Genomic DNA, 14,614 nt, shown 5'->3' with positions numbered 1-14,614 from the left:
GGATTGGGAAGATCCCCTGGAGAAGGAAATGGCAACCTACTTGACATTTTTTCAGTATGAAAAATTCTACTGACAGAGAAGCCTGGCAAGTTATAGTCTATGGGGTCACAAGGAGTCAGACACAACTGAGGGACTGAGCACGCATGCACCCCAAAGGCCTTGGAGCTTTGTAATACTTGGGACTGTCCAGAAATGGTTGGGCCAATTGGGGATAGCCTGACTGTCTAAATATGACCACAAGTCCAGGACTCTGTAGTGGGGCTTCGTTTATCAGAACCAGAGTCAAATTCCATGCCTTTTAATTAAACTCTTCATTTCCTCATTTTGGGCTCTAAATCAATACGTAACCGGAATGATTTAAAAATAACAACCTTGTGGCCGTCCATCTGGCATCTTCATGGGCCAGAAGGAGTTTATGGGCTGAGCCACCAAAGCCCTGGCCTATATCATAGGGTCCCATAAATAGTCGGATGCAGACACATGCCAAGAATTCCACCCGTTCACTTTTTAAAGTACTGTGACTGTTTCAATGTTATCAGTTAAGCCTGACATGTACCTTTTAATCTGTATTTTTTAATTTGATGATATTTTTAAAAATATTTATTTTTATTTATTTATTTGGCTGCACCAGGTCTTAGCATCACTGGTTGGATAGCATCACCAACTCAATGGACATGGACTTGGGCAAACTTTGGAAGATAGTGAACGACAGGGAGGCCTGGCGTGCTGTAGTCCATGGGGTCACAAAGAGTCAGACATGACTTAGTGACTGAACAACCGGGTCTTAGTTACAGCAGGCAGAATCTTAGTTGCTGCATATGGGATCTAGTTCCCTGACTAGGAATTGAACTTAGACCCCTGCATTGGGAGTGCAGAATCTTAGCCATTGGACCACCAGGGAAGTCCCCTGTTAATGTCATTTTTAAGCCCTTTCTTGTGGAAATTAAACTATATGAACACCTCCAGAGAGCAACTCAGAAACGTGATGCGCACTTTTCAGTGACGGACTTTGGGGAGGCCGTGATAGTGGTTCTGAGACCACAAGATGTGTCACATTGTATCCAGTGCAGCTTGGGGTTCACAAAGGATGGGGTCAGATCAGTAACTGAGCCCATTCAATGAATGCTTATTTAGGAATGTCTGTGTAGTAGGTGGGGCTTCCCAGGTGGCACTAGTGGTAAAGAACCTGTCTGCCAATGCAGGAGACATAAGAGATCTGGCTTCAATCCCTGGGTCGGGAAGATCCCCCAGAAGTGGGCATAGCAACCCACTCCAGTATTCTTGCCTGGAAAATCCCACGGTCAGAGGAATCTGATGGGCTACAGTCCATAGGGTCGCAGAGTTGGACGCTACTGAAATGACATAGCCTGCACACATGTAGTAGGTATTAGGCAGGCTATACAGAAATCAAAGAGAAAGTTCCTGCCCTCATGTGGTTGACATCTGTAAGGGGAGACTAGCCGTGAATCACACATGCTGTAAGTACAAAGAAAGGAACAGAATGGGATAGGAATACACGCAGGGGGCAATTCCGGCTGAAGTGAGAAGTAGGGTAAGGAAAGTAGTTGAAAGCTGGAACTAGAAAAGTGGTTCTCCATCTGGCTGCCCCATCAGAACCTTTTAGGCCTCCCCTTCTAGATCATCAGTCTGTCCTTATGCCAACAGCACACTACACTAATAAGTGCATTGCTTATAACGTTTGATACTTGTTCTTTTTCTTCTTCCGTGTTTTCTTGGCTATTCTTGACCCTTTCATTTTCATGTAAATTTCAGACTCTGCTCATCAGTGTCCACAAATAAACCTGCTGGGATTTGAATGGTTTTGCATGAAATGTAAACACCTGGTTAAGAACAACTATCTTCACAATATTGTCTTATTAGCCTTTTTTTCCGGAGAAGGCAATGGCAACCCACTCCAGCACTCTTGCCTGGAAACTCCCGTGGACAGTGGAGCCTGACGGGCTACCGTCTATGGGGTCGCACAGAGTCGAGCACGACTGGAGCAACTTAGCAGCAGCAGCAGCCTTTTTTTTTTTTTTCCAGGTAATTTTACTTTCTTTGATATCTTGATTGAATTTTTGTATGTGCATGCTGACTCTTGTCTGACTCTTTGCAACCCTATGGACTGTAGCCTGTCAGGCTCCTCCACCCATGGGATTCTCTGGACAAGAATACTGGAGTGGGTTGCCATGCCCTCCTCCAGGGGATGTTCCCAACCCAGGGATTGAACCCAGGACTCCTTAATTGCAGGCAGATTCTTTACTGTTTGAGCCACCAGGGACACCCCCCAGTTTCCAAAGGGAAGCTGAAACATTTCACCACTAACAGTGATGTTGTGGGATTTTGGTTCTTATTAGATTGTTAGTTTCTATCAGTTTACTTTCTGTATGGCTAAGACTTACTGGTTAGAGGATTAAAAACATAAGGATTCATAAATAGAGCAGGTATATAAGGTCCCTTGACTTACGACAAAGGCACCACTTCCCTGCAGTGGGAAATTTTTTTTTAGAAAATTAAGATTGATAATTGAATATAAATATGAAACAAATAATCAACCCCCTCTTACACTGAACACAAAAACTATTCAGGGAATATATACCAAAATGCAGAAGATTAAACAACAAAGCTGCCAAAGGTGGCTTAGAACACTGGCTTCATGTGTTTGGTGTGGACAAAGATTTCCTAAACAGGACATAAAAGACACTAATCATGAAGAATAGCTCTTCACCAAGGAGGGAGAAAAGGCTAGGTACTGACTGGAGTAAGATATTTACAAATATCCAACAAAGCACTATACCCAGATACACCAAAAATGCTTCCAAATCTGTTAACAACAACAAAAGAATCCAGACAACCCATGTGAAAACATGGTCAACAGACTTGAATGGGCTCTTGTCAAAGAAGATATCCCAAAAGGCTAACAGACCTGCATGTGATCTCACTCTATAACCACAGAACTGAGAAAGGAAAAAAAAACCTGACATGCTGTGTGTTGGCGAGGATGGGTAGGGTAGGGTTCTCAGAGAGCCTCTGCCAACAGCTCTTCAGGCCCCAGGACTTAGGTGCCTGCTGACCAGACCTCTGAAGCTGGCCACTGTCTCTCTCTCTGTAAGGCTGTTCTCTGGGCTCTAGACCAGCTCTGCCCGTAAGAGCAGCACCCTGCACAGAGGTATCAGGAATAGACACCACACCCCCTCCAACCAGGAGTAGCCCTAAGCCAAGACCAGCTGCACTGGTGTGTGAATATCCCCTCGCCCTTGCCTCTGGTGTGTGTTCCAGACCTTTTAAAGAGGTGTTGGGGGCTTGAGCTCTCCCCTACAGGTGGCGCAAGTGGTAAAGAACCCGCCTGGCCAATGCAGGAGATGAAAGAGATGTGGGTTCGATCCCTGGGTCAGGAAGATCCCCTAGAGTAGGAAATGGCCACCCTCACCAATATTCTTGGCTGGAGAATCCCATGGACAGCGGAGCTTGATGGGCTATAGTACGGGGTTGCAAAGAGTCAGACATGACTGAGCGACTTAGTAGGCACACATGCCCACGGTGGTACTTCCTTCATCACATACCCTATACTGGGTCTCCTCCCTTTCATGTTTCATGTTTCATATTTCACTTCCCCACTCCCTGCCATGATTTTGGAGGGCGTCTCCCAAATAAGCCACTGGCACTCAAATCCTCACTTCAGGGTCTACATCTGGGGAAACCCCAATGAAGATATGTGTTATAGTCCCATAAAAATGTTTCCTTGCAAGAAAAGGACGTGGGAGGTCGCTCTTAATCTGCAAGGATAACAGTAGCTAATGTTCCTTAGCATCGTTGTTGTTGTTATTTAGTCACTCAGTCATGTCCAACTCTTTGCAACTCCATGGACTGTAGCCCACCAGGCTCCTCTGTCCATGGAATTCTCCAGGCAAGGATACTGGAGTGGGTTGTCATTCCCTTCTCCAGGGAATTGAACCCGTGTCTCTTGCATTGGCAGGCAGCTTCTTTACCACTGAACCACCAGGAAAGCTCCATTTCATGGCATAGATTGCTGTATATCAGGACTCACCACCACTCTCCATGTAAAATGTATACTTATCACCCATTTGGGTGGAAATCTGATCACACGGTCAGAAATCGTGCTGGAAATTTTCCACAGTTTATCTCACCAAATTGTTGTCTCTATTATATTGATGTGGAAGTTGAAAATTACACGTGAAATAGCTTATTCAAGATTACAGGGACTTCCCTGGTGGTCCAGTGGCTAAGACTGCAAGCTCCCAATGCAGGAGGCTTGGGTTCAATCTCTGGTCAGGGAACTAGATCTCACATGCCACAACTTAGAGTTTGTAGCAACTAAGACCTGGTGCAGCAAAATTTAAAAAAAAATCATCACATTACAGTTTTAGGATGAATTAGGATGTCTTAGGCTTGACAAGCAACCGTGACATTGACCAGATTGTGAAGTGTCAGGATGAGAATTTGGGAGAAGGCACTTTATCTTCTCAGTGGGGAACCAAGTACTGTATAAACCAGAGGCATGTAATGACCAGAGTTTGTGGGTACCCCTCGGACTTCAAGATGGAAGGTGGGTTGGGGGAAAGGGTGGCAGTGTGGCCCTTTAGGCAGTTGTTCCCCTCATCCAGGGCTGAGATGGGGAGGTCTGAAATCAGGGTCTGCGGCCACAGAAATGGCAGGCAGGGTGGGGTCCACATGTCTTAGTGACCAACTAGACGTAGGGGCTGAAGGGGAGGGAAAACAGCTTCTCCTTTCAGCTGTCTTTGGAATGTGGGTGATAACTGGAGTGTTTTCATTGAAGGCGCTTCAGCAAGTCACTGTTCTTGTTGCAGGGCTCCCCCTGGTGGTGATAATAACCACAAATGGGGCTCACCCTGGGTGCCTGCTGAGGTGGGAGACACAAGGGAGCCTAGTTACACCAGCCCCTGCTCTTCTTGTGGTGGCCGAGAGCCCCACATAAGAGAAGCTGAGAGCTGGGGTGACGGGTCGGGGAGGGTGGTCCAGTTCTGAGGTGGGTACGTTTCTGGGCATGTTATGTTCAGCATGGAGACCACAGTGAATAATTCTGTATCATATACTTGAAAGTTGCTAAGAGACTGGATTTTTTCTTTTTTATAATGTGGTTTTATTTGTTTTTATTTGGCTGTGTCTGGTCTTAGCTGCAGCATGCAGGCTCAGTGGCCCTGCCGCATGCGGGATCTTAGTTCCCCGACCAGGGATTGAAACTTCATTGAAGAGTCCCCTTCATTGCAAGGTGGGGTCTTAGCCACTGGGCCACCAGGGAAGTCTCAAGAGAGTAAATCTTAAATATTCTCATCACACACACATGAGTCTGTAACTGTGCTCAGTGATGCATTTGTTAACTATACTTGTGCTGATTCTTTCTCAACTCATGCATGTATCAAATTATTACATTGTACACCTTGAACTTATAAAGTGTCCTGCATAAACTTATGCAGTCGCTCAGCCATGTCTCTTTGTGACACCACGGACTGTAGCTCACCAGGCTCCTTTGTCCATGGAGTTCTCCAGGCAAGAATACTGGAGTGGGTTGCCATGTCCTCCTCCAGGGGATCTTCCCGACCCAAGGATCCAACCTGCGTCTCTTACGTCTCCTGCATTGGCAGGCAGGTTCTTTACCACCATGGCCACTACCAAATGGTGGCCAGGTGGCAATTTAAATCAAAGCAATGTGTTAAACAAAACAAACCTTTGCATTAGAGAACCCCAAGCAGAGTAGTGGAGCATGCCCTGCCCACAGGACGCTGGCCCTTACCTTCCGATATCCCCAGAGCTGGTTCCCCTTCATGCCGTGACAGTCGTACAGAGTGACTGGGCTGCTGTGGGACACGGCATCGAAGCAGAACTTCCGAGTGTGCAGGGGCTCGCCTGGCCGGATATCCTCTCTCCAGCCGAAGGTGAAGAGCTGATAGGGTGACAACAGCAGAAAAGCTACAGTAAGTGTAACTAGGAGAGATTTGTGAGTAGGGAGAAGTATGTCTTTCAGCAATGAAGAACTCCTGGCTCCTGTTTTACAGGAAAATGACTTGGTGTAGGGGTGACAAAGGTGTTGGAAAGGCCAGGATTCTTGCTCTCTGTGGCTGCACAGGGAGCACTGTTGGCTCAGGCTGGCCAAAAAAAACCAGTTTCCAGTTAGAGAGAGAGACATAGAAGGACAGAAGGAGGGGAGAAGCTATTTAATGATGCTCTTTATCATTCTTTTCTGTTTAAAATTTTTTTTTGTTTGTACCAGGTCTTAGTTATAGCACGTTAACTCTTAGTTGCTGTATGCAGGATCTAGTTCCCTGACCAGGGATTGAACCTGGGTCCCCTGCATTGGGATCATGGAGCCCTAACCACTGGACCACCAGAGACATCCTTTTACATTCCTCATTTAGGTAAAAAATTAGTGGATTAAATGTTCCACGTTCGTGTGTGCTAAGTTGCTTTAGTCATATCCAACTCTTTGTAATCCATGGACTTTAGTCCACAGCTTCTCTGTCCATGGGATTTTCCAGGTAAGAATACTGGAGTGGGTTGCCATTTCATCCTCCGGGGGATCTTCCCGACACAGGGATCAAACCTGCGTCTCTTATGTCTCCTGCATTGGCATGCAGGTTATCACCAGGGCCACCTGAAAAGCCCCAAATGCTACACATTTAGCCTAACTGAGCAGATTAACTGAAAAAAGACTAGGAGCAGGATTGAGCTGGATGGATGCTAGCAAGCTGACAATTTTGATTTAAATGAAAGCTAAGTTTGATGTAGTAAATGATAAGCAAATTGATTTCCTGGGGTTGATAAGAGTAATCCTGCTGGGCAGTGTCAGAAGTTTGGGACTGTGACTCCCAGTAAGAGATACAGTTTACACACACACAGACTGCTCCCCTCACCCCCACCCCCAGCTGAACAAAAGTTTTATGGAACACTTATCCTCTTTGCATTTAATAGACTTTGAGATTACATCCAACCTGTTCCTGTCCTGGTCTGTTCTATTCCATCCATCCCATTATTTTAAAAATTTGACTTATGGATGCACTAATTTGATTTTTGTTGTTGTTGTTCAGTCCTTAAATTGTGTCTGACTCTGTGACCCCTTGGACTTCAGCACACCAGGCTCCTCTGTCCTCCACTATCTCCTGGAGTTTCCTCAAACTCACGTCCGTTGAGTCGGTGATGCCATCCAACAGTCTCATCCTCTGTCATCCCCTTCTCTTCCTACTCTCAGTCTTTCCCAGCATCAGGGTCTTTTCCAATGAGTTGTCTCTTTTCATCAGGTGGCCAGAGTATTAGAGCTTCAGCTTCAGCGTCAGTCCTTCCAATGAGTATTCATGGGTGATATCCTTTAGGATGGACTGGTTTGATCTCCTTGCTGTCCAAGGGACTGTCAAGAGTATTCTCCCACACCATAATTTGAAAGCATCAATTCTTCAGTGTTTGGCCTTTTTTATGGTCCAGCTCTCACATCTGTACATGACTACTAGAAAAACCATAGCTTTGACCATACAGACTAAATTGACTAAAATTTTATTTTACAATGTGGTAAATTAAAAAAGTACAATTTAGGAAAAGGTATTTTCTTGAGTTTGAGCTGAACAACCATTTGAGGGGTTCGGTGGGAGAAATCCTTAAGTAAGTAAGAATATGGACTATATGAGCCCTTGGGGTTCTTCCAGTTGTAACATCTCAGTGAGTTTGTGTCATTTTTATGATAGGACTTGTATGGGCCTGACTGTGAGGCCAAGCTGTGAGTCCAAAACAGAGAGCTGTCAGAAGACCCTGTGGATGTAAAAACAAGCACAATGCTGAATTACGTGCAGACAATACACTTGGCTCTGACCGGGCTCTCAGATTATCCCAGTTTTGTGGTCCTACCTGGGTGAGAAAATGCAGAGAATCTGGCAAAACTCCAGGGATGGCACACAAAAACAGTTACATGGTGGTGAAATGGCAGGTGCGCAGCACAATGATCCAGTTATACAGGCACATCTATTCTTTTTCAGATTCCTTTCCATTATAGGTTATTAAAAAATATTGAACTTATGTCCTTGTTGGTTATCTATTTTAATTTATAGTAGTGTTTATATGGAGAAGGTAATGGCAACCCACTCCAGTACTCTTGCCTGGAAAAGCCCATGGACGGAGGAGCCTGGTGGGCTGCAGTCCATGGGGTTGCGAAGAGTCGGACATGACTGAGCATCTTCACTCTCACTTTTTACTTTCATGCATTGGAGCAGGAAATGGCAACCCACTCCAGTGTTCTTGCCTGGAGAATCCCAGGGACGGGGGAGCCTTGTGGGCTGCTGTCTATGGGGTCGCACAGAGTCAGACACGACTGAAGTGACTTAGCAGCAGCAGCAGCAGCAGTGTTTATATGTTAATCCCAAGCTCCTAATTTATACCTTCCCCCACATTTAAGATTTTTTTTTTTGTCTGTGAGTCTATTACTATCTTGTCAGTCAGTCAGTTCAGTCACTCAGTTGTATCTGACTCTTTGCAACACCGTGGACTGCAGCATGCCATCGTCAACTCCTGGAGTTTACTCAAACTCATGTCCATTGAGTCGGTGATGCCGTCCAACCATCTCATCCTCTGTCGTCCCCTTCTCCTCCTGCCCTCAATCTTTCCCAGCATCAGGGTCTTTTCCAATGAGTCAGCTCTTCCCATCAGGTGGCCGAAGTATTGGAGTTTCCGCTTCAGCATCAGTCCTTCCAAAGAACACCCAGGACTGATTTCCTTTAGGATGGACTGGTTGGATCTCCTTGCAGTCCAAGGGACTCTCAAGAGTCTTCTCCAACACCACAGTTCAAAAGCATTAATTCTTCGGGGCTCAGTTTTCTTTATAGTCCAACTCTCACATCCATACATGACTACTGGAAAAACCATAGTCTTGACTAAACGGACCTTTGTTGGCAAAGTAATAGTTCTGCTTTTTAATATGCTGTCTAGGTTGGTCATAACTTTTCTTCCAAGGAGCAAGTGTCTTTTAATTTCATGGCTGCAGTCACCATCTGCAGTGGTTTTGGAGCCCAAAAACATAAAGTCTGTCACTGTTTCCATAGTTTTCCCATCTATTTGCCATGAAGTGATGGGACCAGATGCTATGATCTTAGTTGTCTGAATGTTGAGTTTTAAGCCAACTTTTTCACTCTCTTCTTTCACTTTCATCAAGAGTTTCTTTAGTTCTTTGCTTTCTGCCATAAGGGTGGTGTCATCTGCATATCTCAGGTTATTGACATTTCTCCTGGCAATCTTGATTCCAGCTTGTGCTTCATCCAGTCTAGCGTTTCTCATGATGTACTCTACATATAAGTTAAATAAGCAGGGTGACAATATACAGTCTTGATGTACTCTTTTCCCTATTTGGAACCAGTCTATTTTTCCATGTCCAGTTCTCACTGTTGCTTCTTGACCTGCATACAGATTTCTCAGGAGGCAGGTCAGGTGGTCTGGTATTCCTATCTCTTTAAGAATTTTCCAGAGTTTGTTGTGGCCCACACAGTCAAAAGCTTTGGCATAGTCGATAAAGCAGAAGTAGATTTTCTTTTGGAACTCGCTTGCTTTTTCGATAATACAGCGAATGTTGGCAATTTGTTCCCTGGTTCCTCTGCCTTTTATAAATCCAGCTTGAACATCTGAAGTTCATGGTTCATGTATTGCTGAAGCCTGGCTTGGAGAATTTTGAGCATTACTTTACTTGCGTGTGAGATGAGTGCAGTTGTGTGGTAGTTTGAGCATTCTTTGGCATTGCCTTTTTTGGGATTGAAATGAAAACTGACCTTTTCCGGTCCTGGGGCCACTGCTGAGTTTTCCAAATTTGCTGGCATATTGAGTGCAGCATTTTCACAGCATCATCTTTTAGAATTTGAAATAGCTCAACTGGAATTCCATCACCTCCACTAGCTTTGTTCGTAGTGATGCTTCCTAAGGCCCACTTGACTTCACATTCCAGGATGTCTGGCTCTAGGTTGGTGATCACACCATCATGATTATCTGGGTCATGAAGATCTTTTTTGTATAGTTCTCCTGTGTATTCTTGCCACCTCTTCTTAATATCTTCTGCTTCTGTTGGGTCCATACAATTTCTGTCCTTTATTGAGCCCATCTTTGCATGAAATGTTCCCTTGGTATCTCTAATTTGCTTGACGAGATCTCTAGACTTTCCCATTCTATTGTTTTCCTCTATTTCTTTGCATTGATCACTGAGAAAGGCTTTCTTATTTCTCTTTGCTATTCTCTGGTACTCTGCATTCAAATGGGTATATCTTTCCTTTTCTCCTTTGCCTTTAGCTTCTCTTCTTTTCTCAACTATTTGTAAGGCCTCCTCATACAACCATTTTGCCATTTTGCATTTCTTTTTTGGAGGATGGTCTTGATCCCTGCCTCCTGTACAAAGTCATGAACCTCCGTCCATAGTTCTTCAGGCACTCTGTCTATCAGATCTAATCCCTTGAATCTATTTGTCTCTTCCACTGTATAATTGTAAGGGATTTTATATATAATGGTAAGGTCATACCTGAATGGTCTAGTGGTTTTTCCTACTTTCTTCAACTTAAGTCTGAATTTGGCAATAAGGAGTTCATGATCTGAGCCACAGTCAGCTCCTGGTCTTGTTTTAGCTGACTGTATAGAGCTTCTCCATCTTTGACTGCAAAGAATATAATCATTCTGATTTCGGTATTGACCATCTGGTGATGTCCATGTGTAGAGTCTTGTTTTGTTGGAAGAGGGTGTTTGCTATGACCAGTGCGTTCTCTTGGAAAAACTCTATTACCCTTTGCCCTGCTTCATTTTGTACTCCAAGGCCAAATTTGCCGGTTACTCCAGGTGTTTCCTGACTCTGTACTTTTGCATTACTATCTTGTACATAAGTACATTTGTATCATTTTTTTAAGATTCCACATATATAAGTGACATCATGTGATGTTTGTCTTTCTCTGTCTTACTTCACTTAGTATGATGATCTCTAGGTCCATCCATGTTGCTATAAATGGCATTATTTCATTCTTTTTTATGGCCATTGTATATATGTACCCCATCTTCTTTATCTATTCCTCTGCCAATGGACATTTAGCTTGCTTCCATGTCTTGTCTATTATAAGAAGTGCTGCTATGCACATTGGGGTGAGTGTATTTTTTTGAATTAGAGTTTTGAAATACCCATATGACCATGTTGGCTCTTAACCTGAAAGCTCATCATATTTTCACATAACCCTTAGAGGATGAAGTTCAAATTCTTTAAAACATAAAGAGCTTTCCACCCTCTTGACCTTTGCCATGTTTTCCAACTGCATCCCTTCCCGTTTAGTTTATGTTCTAGCAACAGTAAAATATTTGTAAGTTGCTAAGAGAGTACATCTTAAAAGTTCTCATCACAAGAAAAAAATTCAGCAACTATGTTTGGTCCCTTGTACAGCAAGGAGATTAAACCATTCAATCTGAAAGGAAACCTGAATACTCATTGGAAGGACTGATGCTGAAGCTCCAATACTTTGGCCACCTAAAGGAAGAGCCGACTCATTAGAAAAGACCCTGATGCTGACAAAGACTGAGGGCAGGGGAGAAGGGGATGATAGAAGATGAGGTGGTTGGATGGCATCACTGACTTAGTGAACATGAGTCTGAGCCAACTCTGGGAGATAGTGACAAACAGGGGAGCCTGGTGTGCTGCAGTCTGTGGGGTCGCAAAGACTTGGACACAACTGAGCAACTGAACAACAACAACAACAAACTATGTTTGGTGATGAATATTAACTAAACTTACTGGGGTTATCATTTCATAATAGATACAAATGTTGAGCCAACATGTTGTATAACTGAAACAAATCTTACTGTATGTCAACTAGACCTCAATGTGAAAAACTGTAGTTCCTTGCTCTGATCAGGTTGTATATATTTTCCCGTCTATGGCTTTGTTCATGAGGGGCCCTCTGGCTGGAAGGCCCACATTCACCAGCCAGCTCACCTAAGAAGCCATCTCTCTGAACCTCTCCTTCCCTCCCACCCCCTACCTTATTTCATCACGCTTGTCCATTTATGTTCCTGTAAACTTCACTGGTCAGTGAGACCCCAAATGGCAGGAGCCACATCTTCTTCTTTGTGTTTTCAGCACCCAGAACAATTCATGACATTTAATTCATGTCCAATAAAATTTCTATCACATAAATAAAAACTTGAACTCATAATATTAACGGAAAGTGCACTGGAATAACTGTCAAGAGGAACTAATTATAATTAGTCTTTTCAGTTTCTCAAATAAATTTGTTTTGTGTCTAATTATTAATACAGCAATATCAACAATAATTCATTTTTTGAGCTTTCAGTGATTCTCAGCTCAGTTACCTATTATTAGAATAACAATCTCCTGGCCTATAAACTTGTCATGGATTAAATTTTATGTTATTTAAATATCACAAATCTTGGTACTGTAAGCAGTGCAGGTACCGGTGGCTGTGATTGGTTTATCCATTTTCCACTCTGTCGCTTTTCCTGTTTTTATACCTGTAGAAGCCAGAGCTGAAAGGCGCTGTCGTCATTACCTTGTCTCTCATTACCCCGTTGGCCTGCAGAGCGGATGGGCTGACCACTGCCACACTTCAAGAGTCCAGGCTTGGGTGTGCTTCCATAGACAGTGTTTTCTTTTTACTTTCTTACTGTTTCCCTTCCTTTCATTGTTGTTTAGTCGCTAAGTCCTGTCCCATTCTTTTTTGATCCCCTGGACTGTAGCCTGCCAGGCTCCTCTGTCCATGGGATTCTCCAGGCAAGAACACTGAGGGGGTTGCCATTTCCTTCTCCAGGGTGTCTTCCCAGACCAGAGATTGAACCCACATCTCCGGCATTGGCAGGTGGATTCTTAACCACTAGACCACCAGGGAAGCCCTCTCCAGGGTCTTTGAAATGCTCTCTCCTGCCACATAACTTATCCTAATTGTCGCACGGAACCAATCAGGCACTGACTGGTCTCATTTCTGAGACCTGCAATCCTGTGCAGTCATGTCAAAGCAGAAACAAGCAGATATCATGCATGTACCTGACTGTTTGGAAACCTTTGGGCTGCTCCTCACTGACAAGAAATATTCAGATTTTATTCAAGTTCCCTGCACAATACCTCCTGACTTGTTTTCAGCCTCAAAGTCCTCACTCTTGAAGTATATTGATGTTAGTTTCTCCACTTTCTTCTTTGAAGTGATACTTTAAAACAGATTCATAATGATATATAAGTTATACTTCTTGGTTTTTCATGTTAATGTGGTATGCACAATGTTGCCTGAGTCTGTATTGTATTACACAAAAGCACAAAGTCTTGGTTGTTGTTGTTCAGTTGCTAAGTCATTTCTGACTCTTAGTGATGCGTAGACTATAGCCCTCCAGGCTCCTCTGTCCACGGGATTCTCCAGGCAAGAATACTGGCGTGGGTTGCCATTCCCTTCTCCAAGCGATCTTCTTTCATTGAGTAATAAATATATATTGAATATAAATCGAATAAAATGAAGAGTTAATTACTGGAAAACAAGGCAGTGTGATATTTGAACCTCCACGTCAATACACAGTGATACGTGTTTCAAATAAGATTGATTTTCACTTCCTGTCAACCTTGTTTGATCGCCTTGTTTTCAGAGACTATGGAGAATGGCAATCTTTTTAAAGAGCTAGAACAACCCTGAGGGATGGGATGGGGAGGGAGGTGAGAGAGGGGTTCAGGATGGGGACACATGTACACCCGTGGCTGATTCATGTCAATGTATGCCAAAAACCACTACAATATTGTAAAGTAATTAGCCTCCAATTAAAAGAAAAAGAAAAAGAGCTGTGTTAACTGGTCTTTTGTTCCTGTTAGATAGCTGTCTGCTTATCTAGTGCTGCCCTCTGGTGACTATTTCTTGAGTTACATGCCATAGGTTTTTGCAGTTTTGCCTGGCCCCTGTGGCTCAGTAGTAAAGAATCCACCTGCCAATGCAGGAGACGGGGGTTCCATCCCGGGGTGGGGACCTGGAGAAGGAAATGGAAACCCACCCTAGTATTCTTGCCTGGTAAATCCCATGGACAGAGGAGCCTGGTGAGCTACAGTCCATGGGGTTGCGAAAGGGTCAGACATGACTTAGTGACTAAACAACAAGGGGAGAACCAAGTATGCAATATTTATGTTTTATTTATATTTATTTATATTTATTTTCACCCATCAGATAAAGTTTGCAGCCCAGAGCATATTTCACTCTAGCACATTCCGTGGGATGGAGATGTTACAGCTGATCCGGTCATTCAGGTATGTCTGCCTCCTTCAGATCAACCAGCTGGACAGGCATGTCTCCTGGTTGGGCTGAACAGAGACAGTAGAGAGGAACTGAACTCAACAGAGACAGACTTTCCTTCTGGCATCCTCCTTTTCCTTTTTGAAAATGTCCTTTTCTCCTCTAGTTGCCAGGCTTACTGATTGATTGGCCATGAAGTCTTCTCTCTTGCTCCCAGGCTGCAGTCAGAATTGCTTCATGGAGGAAACAGGTAGACACTGTCCCCTACCCTGGTCACGGAGGATAAAGATCCCCTGGAGAAGGCAATGGCTACCCACTCCAGCATTCTTGCCTGAAAAATTCGGTGGACAGTGGAGCCTGGCGGGCTA

The 14,614-nt window shown here is 44.0% G+C and overlaps 2 protein-coding genes across 3 annotated transcripts in view; one reads left to right on the top strand and one right to left on the bottom strand.

Moving 5' to 3' along the window:
- The window catches only part of GALNTL6 (polypeptide N-acetylgalactosaminyltransferase like 6), a 1,429,734-nt gene that overhangs the window by 17,881 nt on the left and 1,397,239 nt on the right, over positions 1-14,614 (bottom strand). The window contains exon 11 of the mRNA XM_081568813.1: positions 5,774-5,923. Within this exon, the coding sequence (XP_081424939.1) occupies positions 5,774-5,923 (150 nt within the window). The remainder of the gene's footprint in view (positions 1-5,773; positions 5,924-14,614) is intronic.
- The window catches only part of LOC145537900 (uncharacterized), a 303,657-nt gene that overhangs the window by 126,511 nt on the left and 162,532 nt on the right, over positions 1-14,614 (top strand). For both annotated transcript variants that reach the window (XM_081568860.1, XM_081568837.1), the window contains 2 exons: positions 14,181-14,260; positions 14,413-14,496. Coding sequence is in view for 1 of the 2 variants with exons in the window: in XM_081568837.1 (XP_081424963.1) it covers positions 14,181-14,260; positions 14,413-14,428 (96 nt within the window). In the remaining variant the exon portion in view is untranslated. The remainder of the gene's footprint in view (positions 1-14,180; positions 14,261-14,412; positions 14,497-14,614) is intronic.

Source organism: Giraffa tippelskirchi, chromosome 1 (genome assembly GCF_054371585.1).
Source record: "Giraffa tippelskirchi isolate mGirTip1 chromosome 1, T2T-mGirTip1v1.2.pri, whole genome shotgun sequence".
Lineage (NCBI taxonomy): Eukaryota > Metazoa > Chordata > Mammalia > Artiodactyla > Giraffidae > Giraffa > Giraffa tippelskirchi.
Note: the sequence above shows the minus strand (reverse complement) of the source record. Positions and strands in the feature narration are given on the sequence as shown.